This window comes from Chroicocephalus ridibundus, chromosome 12, assembly GCF_963924245.1.
Source record: "Chroicocephalus ridibundus chromosome 12, bChrRid1.1, whole genome shotgun sequence".
NCBI lineage: Eukaryota > Metazoa > Chordata > Aves > Charadriiformes > Laridae > Chroicocephalus > Chroicocephalus ridibundus.
Genome location: NC_086295.1, coordinates 7,696,768 through 7,707,562, shown reverse-complemented (window position 1 = coordinate 7,707,562; position 10,795 = coordinate 7,696,768). Strand labels below are relative to the sequence as shown.

The window sequence follows — 10,795 nt, the reverse complement described above, 5'->3', positions numbered from 1 at the left end:
CAGGCTAGGCATAGATACAGGCCTGGCATAGTCAACAGGGAGAAAGTCTGTACTTCTAGGTACTCTCAGAGGTGTTTATCACTCTGCAAACCTCCCTAGGAATGCAAATACAGCGTGATTGATAGATGCGCACAATTCAACAGAACAAATGCTTTCTACACAAGTGGCCCAACAAGAACCTCTGAAGATCCTATTATGCAGGAGCAGGACTGTAATTATATTTTCAGGCATATATTCTGCAGACCTGCAGAAACTCCTCGGCAGTCCTCCGGCTTTGATGGAGGAGGCTGAGGGGACCTGAAAGCATGAGGTGTGGAGCCTGCCCACACAAACAGCTGGCACCGCTCTGGCACCAGGCTTTAAAGTATGCTTCATTCCCCACAGGTCACATGCAGTGAAGTCTCTGTCTTTCTATGACCCACCAGGCGATTCGTTACAGTTCATAGCCATTTTGTGGCTGCCAACAACCCCTGTCCCAGCACTCCTGCCAGAGAAAAGCCAGGTGGGGTCATGGCAGCCACCACAAACCCACTGACCCCAAGCACAGACATGGGCCAGGCCCAGCCCTCAGCACTGCCTCAGTTTCCCTCCATTCCCTCAAATGTGGGGGGAAGTGTGACAACTGCGAGTCCCCCTCTCCACTCTGGGGACAGGCGACTTTGGGCCAGGTGGTCAGCTGGATGTGGAAATAGGCCTGGCCATGGAGACGGGCCTGGTCGTGAAGATGGACCCGGCCATGGAGACAGGCCTGGTCACGGAGACGGGCCTGGCTGTGGAGATGGGACTGGTCATGGAGATGGGCCTGGCCAGGCCTCGCTGAGCCACCCTGGCCGTGGCCTCCAATGGAGCCCTGTCAGAGACACTCCCTCAGAGACAGGCACAAAACAACCAGTGGACAGGGCAGGCCAAAAACCCACCAGGCTTTTGGGGTTTTTCTCAGGCAAGGGTCTGTAGGCACTGCTTAAACCAAATAAATAATAGCTGCTAAAGTGCAATTACCTGTTTTGTGTGCACTGGTAATTAGCTGCTGGTTACGCGCAGAATTAATGAGCAGACTGTTTAATGGCGGAAATCACATTGTTCTGCTTGGTCTGTGCGTTGTAAGAGTCGTCGCAGGGCAGTTTTGTCAGGAGTTATCTATAAAAACCTTCTTGAAATGCAGTGGCGTTAAACATCTGGACAGCTTCCAGAGAAGAACAATTGAGCTCAGATATCCTTTCACGGGAGATAATTTGCTTCCAGGTTACAAAAACCTGCGGCACCCACCCTGCTGCGGAGTTGCACTGTGCTGCGATGGCAAGTGTGGCTTACCCAGGGCTAGTCCCAGGAGACAGTGGGACACATGTGGCAGAGCCCCAAACCCCCCCCGGGAGCGCACGCTTCTACGGGTAAACATCTGTCCGTTGGAGGGAAGAATTTCTTACACAAAAAGTAGCAATTTTAATCCATTCCCTGGGATTTTTATATTTACGAGGTTACATTAGCTTCTTAAAATTCTTTCAAAATGCCTACATGAAAAACACCTTAAGATCCTTGAAGCAGCCTGATCTGGTTCAGTTCCTCTCAAAAGATCCTATGCATAAAGCCAAAGCTCGTTTGTTGACAACAGAGTCTAAATGCAATGTATTGCTTTGGCTGCTCTTTTCCTTTGTCTTGGATTGCAGTCTCTTCCAAAGCTTTGATTTCCAAATGACTTGTTAAGCTTTACCGGGCCTGAACATAAAAGCTGTACTTTTATGTTTCTTATATGGCATGTGGAATGCGGAAGCTCAACTTAACTGTGGATGCATCTCCTAAGACCTTTCTTCCTCTTGGGGCTCCATGTGTTGCTGCTTTATGAGAAGCCTGCCTCGCTTCTTCAAAGCTTGTGTTGTTCCTGTTATCAGAGAGGAATCAAACGAAACGGGGAGTTTCTACGTGGGAGGCAGTGCCAACACTAACCGTTATTTCATCTGCAATAATAGCTCAGTGGCATAAGGGGCATCCACAGCCAGACTTACTGTTTTTCTTGTTTTTCTGCCAAGAGGATTTCCTGATTCCTGAAATTAGCCCCATTGCCAAGTGATATGGTCAAATCACGTGGTCAGCAGTCCTAATTGCCCCGGGATTACAGAATTCAATCAATGCAGACTTGCTCCTAAAGTGTGGACTAAGGAAGAGTTGTTCTCTTCCATGGAAGGCCTGATGTACCCATAATATAATATTAATATCTACACTGTCTATAATATAATAATATATATACAGTCTATGATATAATGAATTACCCAGAGCATATTTTTATTTGAAAATTGTTTAAATAGTATCCTAATGCAGAGGCAAGTACAGTGGTATGAAGTCAGCAAATAGCATGATAGCTTATTCCTCTTTTCTGATAACACTATCATACCAGCATGTAACCATGGTGGTTGTCTCACTGTACGGAGCTTTACATGCATTGATTTAATTAAAGCTGGATAGTCTTGTAGCATAAACAAAGCCTAAGACTTTGTTTCTGGAGCAAAGCTGGATATAACCAGCCCAATTCTTCTCTCATTCTATCATAAATGGGGACGCACAGAAGTCACCGGTCCTACACAGATGTAGAAGTAGGTTGTTACAGATCAGGTTTGAAATCAGTAAGCAGTGACTCTTGGTTGATATGACTTTATATGTCATCAAAGGCCCATTGTGCTAGGGAGCAGAACAGAAAGTACTATCATAACTAAAGGACCTTTTGTCTGCTCTAGGCGCATAGAACCATCGGCAAGTTTTGGCTGCCCACTGCAAGTCCACAGGTTTGCAGAGGCCAGTGCAAAAATACCACCTACCTACAATGGCTTATATGGAGAAAAAAGGCTCTTTTACCTCTGTTGTCTGTGACTAGTTAGAAATGTAATTCTGCAGATTTTACGGAATTCTCACTTAATTTCCGGTTGTAATCTTTACTCAAATGAAGAATGACAGCTATTAACTTCACAGCCAGTGCTTTTGTGTGTTGATTTGTGCCTTAATGTCACATCAATCATCAGAAAACAGGTATGTAAATAACAAACTTTGTTTTAAGATTAAAGCAGCAAATGATTTTTTTGAAAGGATAAGTATTCATTTAATCTAATTTTAAGGAGGTCAAAACATACAGTACTGAATCATTCAGACGCTAGTGTGGATTAAAACGTCAGGCCCACGCTTCCCTGTCCAGGTTAGCCCAAGGTTGAATAAACCACAGAAATCTTAATTTTCTGGAAAATTTATTAACTACAGTTATTACAGGAGTCTTGTGAAACAGGGAGGTGCCTGGATTTTGGATTTTATTAGGATTAATTACAAGTATGGATATAAACAAATATCTGATGAAACAACTAAGTTTCCTATCATCTGAAAAACATTAATAACAGGATTGTAGGTACAGCCTTGGAGTTAGAAGTACGGCAGGGACACGGGTGCCCCCTTGTGTTCCTATTAGAACCTTAAATAGTTTTTAATTTGTTATCCCACCTCATCAAGACAAGAGAGAAATTGTCTCAATCATGTAAAGAAAGCCTTTGCATTTTAGCGTTTTAATTTACATTAATAACCAATACGAAGCATAACTTTATAACCACTGATTCTATTATACTGCAGACTTTTTGCTAATTTCAGCTCTATTGAAAACCACAAAAGGTGACTTGGTTGTTTTTACATTTAAGTATAACATTTATCAAAGGAGATTTTTTTTTTTCCTGGCTGCTTTAAAGCTCTCTAAAGCTGAGGATTTGTTGCTCATGCCTTGCTGCACAAACTGCATTCCTTTGTCACATGCATTTTTTTCTGCCATTTATTTAATTCACTGCCACTTTCTTACCTGACATACTCTACCCTCTATAGACTTAAAATCATCCACGTGACCTTTCTTTAAATATACTACACATTGCTCGATGATCCTTACAGTTGCTTTCTGACATCTAATGAACAAACCCTGTAAATGATATACCTTAAATGATACACCAGTGTTTGCTTTAGCCTCAGGCATTTGATGACAGCCATGTAAAGGAAAATAATGAGTCATCCCTACTGCAAGGGAGGTTAGAGAGCTGCTGGTCCTCCAGCAGCCACCTGTGGTCATTACTTGGATTTCCCAGCAGGTAGGATAGACACTGGATCTGTTTGCACTTCCGCATCAGACATCCTTTTGGAGCCCTGTAAAATAAGATACAGAAATTTATAAAAATTTTCAAATATTTCAGAACGGTTAAGGCTAGGATTATGCGCTAGCATTTTGCTAGCAGATATTCTCCACTCATTTCACCTCTCTGCTTTTCTTAATTTGCCTTTTATTTAATATGCATAAGTATACAAGCACCATCTGCATCATGACAACCCCAGAAAGCTACTGCCTGCAACTTTGCCTGAGTGTGTCGGTTATTTTAATATTATTTTCCCAGTCAGCATGGAAAGCAATTGTTTTTAGAAAGTGGACTAACGTCCCAGAGGCATGTTGCTGTGTACTTGCAGTATTGTAGTTCTGGCATAACTTTCTCTAAAATTTCCCTGGCCTAAACGGTTCACTGAAACCATGCTAAGAGTCCTTCAAGCATGATTAATGGTGTATTATGGCCAGCCTTGGTCTGCTCTAAGTTAAAAGAACATTAAATACTTTCATGCATGACAGGTATTTGACAATGTTAGGGTGATAAAGCTTTTTTACACTACAAATATAATTCTGGTTTTGGAACCATTTCAAGACACTAATCCAGCTTAGATGAAGGAAATGCATAGATCTAGCTATACCAACTAAATTTTTGACCAGTAATTGATAAAAACTTGTCTTTAATTTAGGATGCCTTGACCTAATTTTACTGGCCTTGAAGCCATTGAAACTTCAGAACGTGACAGCAAAATGGATCCACAAACGCTGTTTCAGAGGTCACTGTTAACATTGCGTAGGATGCCAATGCTGTTTGTAGCCAGATGCTTAAACCATTACATGCTAAACAGAAAAACAGCATGACAAAGCTAAAGGTGACGGCTATGTGCTTTCCCTACAATAGGAACCGTGCAAAATCATATGCGAATTGTCCTTTCACACAGTATGCTTCACACTGGAAACCTGACTCATCACTTCGGGTCACCATAGGGCTATTCTGTGTCAGACCGGGAGAGTGAAAGATCTCAACTTCCTCATCCCTTTCAGGGAAGTAGAAACAGTGGGGGTTTTTTTATACTGATTAGACTCTACCTCATTGATATTCTTTTAACTTGTCACCTTTGAAAATCTAAGTATAAGAAAGAGCAGCCAAAAATCACAATGGACTAAAAGAATCCCCTGTCTTAAACTAACAGTAATCTTGTGCAGCTCAGCTAGCTGCAATGGGTTTGCTTCTCCTGACATTTGAGTTTGGAAGATGTTCTAGAACAGAATAAAATTTTTTGGCCACTTATATGCAGCAGCAAATGGAAGACAAATAAAAAAAAAAGTAATAGTTTCTAACATCCATCAAACAATAGCAAACGAGCTGGTCATTCCAAATTTATCCAGCAACCCTAAAAACCTACACATCAGTTAAAAGATTTCTCACGTTACAAGAGCAATGGAGTCTGTCACCTGTAGCTGTTCCTGTCTGATGCCTGAAGATATCAAGCCATTTCTAGACTCATCTAGGAAACAAGATGATACTATTCCACTGGTACTATTTGTCATTCTTCCTATAAATGGGTGGAGGGAGGAGTAGAGGAGTGGGAGCTCATTGGAGATAATCTCCGTTTTGACTCATTTAGCACATTTGCAGGAGTTATTTGCTTATACTACAGCCTCCCTGCTGCACCCATTTTCAAGGTGGTTCCTGATTAAAGCAGGAAGCTTTGAGGGAGACTGGCAGATGATTCTTGTTAAACTGGAATTTCCAAGCCCAGTGTGAAAGAAATAACTTTGTTCCTGCCCTTTTAACAGAAAAATTCCAGCTCTGCCCTCAGAATCAGAAGCACAGGTACCACCAGCTCATGTCTTGCTCTCGGTTACTTTGCATAACCCCTTTCAGTGCAGTGGAAGTTGCCTGCATTTGTGAAAATTAAGCTGAAGCTATTATTTTGGGCAGAGTGCTTTGAAGTGCACACACAGGAACGTCACAGTATTGGAGTATATTTTTTTTTCCAGCTTGTGCTCAGGAGAAGTTTGTGTCAGTATACCAGATACTCTAATCAGAATAGGTCAGAATAGTTTCCACATGCTCAGCACTTCCAGGTTCTGACAACTTAAGTATGAGTTATTCCAGCTCAGAAAACAATGTAATTAATCTTCCCCCCCCCCTTTTTCTTTCTAATCTAATCTTTCTAAGACTCACTAAATACCTTTGCATTTTATATAGCTTATAAATTAATCTCTTTTACCATAGGAACAACCACCGGACCTTATCGTCTGTGCTAAAACCATGCAGCCAGGCCGTAACACTGTTTGCTTGCCTAAGTGGCTCCATTTATATCGAAATTTTCAGCGTTTGTTAGCCCAACTGGGAGCAGATGCTTGAACTGAAGTGTTCTCATCAGCTGCATTCCTGCACTATGACATCCTCTTGCTCCGTGCCCTTTCCCAGCGGAATCGACAGATTCAGGAGAGAGTGATGTTAAAATAGCTGCTATTGAAATAGCTCACCAGAATTTAGGAGGAGCTTGGTGGGCACAGATTATGTGAGCAAGTAAGGCCTGCTTCTTTCCCTGGTAAATATCTCCTGCTTCCATTTTATCGGCATAAAGCTTAGTATTTCTGCAGAGCTGTTACCAGATATTTGAGCTGTTATCTTGAAATGGAAATTCTGGCATTGGTTTATGTGTGATCTAATACTTTAAGATTAATGATTAGACCTTCCTGGGATTTAGCATGATCACCTAGGAGATGTGTAGATTATTTTTTAGAAGCACTGCAGAACTAGGTTTCTCAGGTGTGGGTAATCTCAGGGATATTCAAAAAGACGCAGTCATTTTCTGTGAGATATTTTGCATACACAGATCTCATTGTTGTGGTTGGTTTTTATTTTTTTCTCCCAGTTCAAAAGCATAATAAATTGACTAAATCAGCTATACTGTTATCAAAAACAGCTTTTTTTTTTTTTTTTTTTTTTTTAAGTGGCATCTTCTATTAATGGGAGAGGGAAGCCGTAGGAATACTATTGGCCTCTGTAACTGCAACAGAAGATAAGGGACTATACAGCCAACCTGTCTGGCATGCTACTCGAGCAAGCAACAATATCTCACAGAATATCTCTACTTCCTCTACATTAATTCTGCATTTTTTTCCACAAATAGTCTCTTTACCTCTTCATAACAAAAAGCTTTTTCTTGCCCTTTGAGTCAGCGACACCTTTCCTGCCTCTCTCTGTGTCTTTCATGAACTCACCCTTGAAAGCATGTTTCCTTGCTAGCTTGTACTTCTTCATATCGCCCTTTCTGGAATAATTCTATATTTGTGTCTATTGTTAAAATCTATGAAAGGTTTGGGGATACAGCTTAGATGAATGACACCATACAAAATAAAGTGCAATTGTCAACAGACAAACCCTTTCACACACAGTGGCTACAGTGAGAATTTTGACAAAGGAGGGCTGTCAGTGCTTCATTTCAACAAATCTCCAGACCAGAGAAACAAATCTCAATTATCTCCAGAAATACTAGAGGTAGTTAATGTTTGCCCCATTTCTAGATAACCTACGCCAGAAAAACGTGGCTGTCTTCCTCCCGTCCAGTTGTCGTAAGAGATCTGTTACTGTCATTTAAGTGGTTTAAGTAACACAACTCCTGATTTCACTGCTAGGGAGAGGTTGCCAATACCCAGAGCAGGATACGACACCTACACACCGTGCTTTTGAGCATGGATCAGATGTCACACACCTGCACCTATGCTGTGTACGATGGAAATTTCATACAGAATTTGGAGGCAAATGGGGTGCAGAAAGAAGAGTGCACATGAGCATACATGTGTTTGGTAACTTTGATTAGCCAGTATAATTCACAGCTACTTATAAAACAATACCCTGGCATTTTCACATTGCGCTAAGCAGAAAGATTTCTCCTCTTGACTTCCCTGGGAGCCAAGATGAGTGCAAGCCAACGCAAGTTGGTAGTTACTCCAGGTGAGCTCCAGAGCTTCTTTGCCCCATTGAAACTACAGGAAAATCCCACTGATTCACGGCAGACCAGGATTTTACCCCAGAACAATGGGGTGAAACAGAAAGCAGAAGTGGCTTAACTGTTGCTAATCTTTATTGCAGAAAGTTATTTTTCTTTTTTTCTTAATTCCCCTTCTAATATGTAATAATTTTGGTAATGCAAATCGCTCTCTGTAGGATACATAGTAATTCTGTGAAATGCGTGCAAATTAAACACTTCTTATGATGTGGAAAAACATCTGCCTCTGAGTGAGTCATACTGGTCTGCATGGCAGCCTAACTGGATAACACCGTGTCCTAACAGGGCTAATTTTCAAATCTGCATTACCATTTCAATCTATATTGCTTGATTTTTCTTCTTTCAGACCTGGTGATGGCCTAGTTCTTTTTCCTTCCTGTCAGCCTTAGAAGTAGGGTAGGGAGGAAGGAAGAAAAGCTGTATGTCTCTCAGGGGAGCCAGATTCACTAGGAATCGCTGCAGGTAACAGTCAGATCTGTTTAGGTTCTTCGCCTCACTTGAAATTTGTGATGAAGCTCAGTTTACATGCAAGGTTTCCAAAAGATGCTTAAAAATGTCCCCATAGCTCTGTGGCTTCATTACTGTTGAGGCACTTGGAGGAAAGAGCAAACTGCATCCTTCCAATGGATTTATAAAAAGCAATGGAAATCTGCCCTCTTGCCGAGGCTTGAGAGGCAGTCCCTGGTCTAACCTGTGCTTTCATTTGCCCCTGAACATGGACAAGGGGGGGAAAAAAGTTTCCATCTATTTAACGCTCTGAGGAACCACTAGTTGCATCATCAGTAACATCAACTCAGAATTTTAGTATGCTGAATTCTTTCATTTCTACATTTCAGGTTTCAGTGAAGGAGGCATAGCAAATTTAGGGTAAGATTTAACAAAAAAAAAAAAAAGGGGGCAGGAAAAAAAATCACATGCATTTTTTTGTGTGCTTTAACTAGTCTAGAACTGATTGCTAACACGAGGCACTTATCTTGTGACCCCTATGCTGGTTCCCACCCACCCAGCGGTCTACCTTGATTTTTCCCTTACAGGGATGTCCCGGCTGCTCTGAAGCAGGAGCTGAACCACCCTCATGGCGTTACTCTGGTAAACTGGCACCGCCTCCACTTTTCCTTCGTAAACACACCGTAATTTGTAGGTGGTTCAGTACCTGCTACAGAAACAGTTGAGTCATCCCAGTAGCCAAGGCATGAACCTCTAAAACAGGGGTGTGGGAACAATTATATCTCTCCCACAGTGAATCGTACGCGCCTCTGAATCAGTACCCCGAGGCCCGAGTTTTCTCGCCTTTGCCCAAAAACTTGCTGTCACTTGGCCTTAGTCCTGCAAGCTGCTTGTGAAATTGCACTCCATCGGAGCACAAACCTCGCATGGTTAACAGCTTGCAGGCTGGATGCTTAAATCAGCTGAAAATTGACTAAAAAGATAAGATCAACTTAACGTACAAGGCCCTTAAAAAACCCTCCGAGTGACTGCCTCTTCTCTGTCTTCTTGAAGGAGGGTTCCTTGGAAGCGTCTCCTCCGTTCTGGATGGAGTCGGTCTCGGCCGCTTGCTGCTCCCTGGAGTCTGGCTGCTCCCTGGTTTCCTGTTTGCTGCCTTTCTGCTTGCTCAGCTCCACGGAAGACTTCTTGTCTTTTGAACTCTCTTTGCTCTTTTGGCCCACAGGTTCACTTTCAGCTGGGGCAACTGGCCTCTCTGTGGAGTTTAACGTCTAAAGCAGTTTCAAACAATGGTTATTTTTAGCGTGAAATGTAAACATTTTGGAAGGCGATCCATAAATATATTAAAAAACGAAAGGCCACCTGGCAGGGAGAAATCCTGCCGTCCAACACGTTTTCATTTACAGCGTCCGGGACAAACTCCTGCAGCCCTGACTTAGGGAAGGGCTCCCAGGGAGCTGATAGAATTACTTACATGAGCAAAGACTGCAAAATCAAACCATCCCTGCACAGACTTGCTTTATTTATGTATATGTCTATGCTGAAGCTCTTTTAGGAGGCAGAGATCATACATAGAAAGAGGTAGAGAACCACAACCATGCACTACCAACTGAGACTGCCCCAGCTTTTGCTGTGAAAGCCCCCAAAGAGTGCAAGGGAAAGATTTGGGAGAGAAAAGAAGTAAAAAACACCACAAAGTAAAGCATAAAAACAACTCCACTATAAAACTGCGACATTTCACCAAAAAAAAACCAACATAGGGATTAGCTACGGAAGGCCACAGCATCATAGAAAATTTCACGTACAAGTGCAAAAGAAGAGATAGCAAATATTCCACAGACAAACACAATGAGAGAGCACCTATTTGTAGTAAAAGAGAGGATTCTGAAACTCAGAGAAGTACAGGGTATCTTTGAAGCTCACAGGAGAAAAATCAGATCTGGCAAAGAAAGGATAAGACAATGAAACTGTCACTGTTTGCTGAGTAGCAAATGACTAGATATGTTTTTGCTAGGAAATCTGTTTGCAAAAGGGATTTTCTTTTTTTTAATGCAAAAAATCCTATCGCCTCATCTATTAACATAATTATTAAAATAGCACACAAATTTGCCATGTTGAAAAGCTGGAAATCTTACATCTGCCCTCAGGGCGCAGCCTAGAGCTTAATGCTGTGTAATTTTTCCAGCTTTGGGGATTTTAGCATTAGCCTTGAAATTTT

General features: G+C 41.9%; 1 protein-coding gene across 2 annotated transcripts in view; it reads right to left on the bottom strand.

Moving 5' to 3' along the window:
* Positions 1 to 2,416: 2,416 nt before the first annotated feature.
* The window catches only part of BCAS1 (brain enriched myelin associated protein 1), a 56,141-nt gene continuing 47,762 nt past the window's right edge, over positions 2,417 to 10,795 (bottom strand). Inside the window, exons 11-12 of one of the 2 annotated variants that reach the window (XM_063350310.1) lie at positions 9,582 to 9,848; positions 2,417 to 4,155 (exon numbers count right to left, since the gene is read on the bottom strand). In XM_063350310.1, the coding sequence (XP_063206380.1) occupies positions 4,081 to 4,155; positions 9,582 to 9,848 (342 nt within the window). In that variant the 3' untranslated portion in view covers positions 2,417 to 4,080. The remainder of the gene's footprint in view (positions 4,156 to 9,581; positions 9,849 to 10,795) is intronic. The other variant, XM_063350309.1, reaches the window with a different exon arrangement.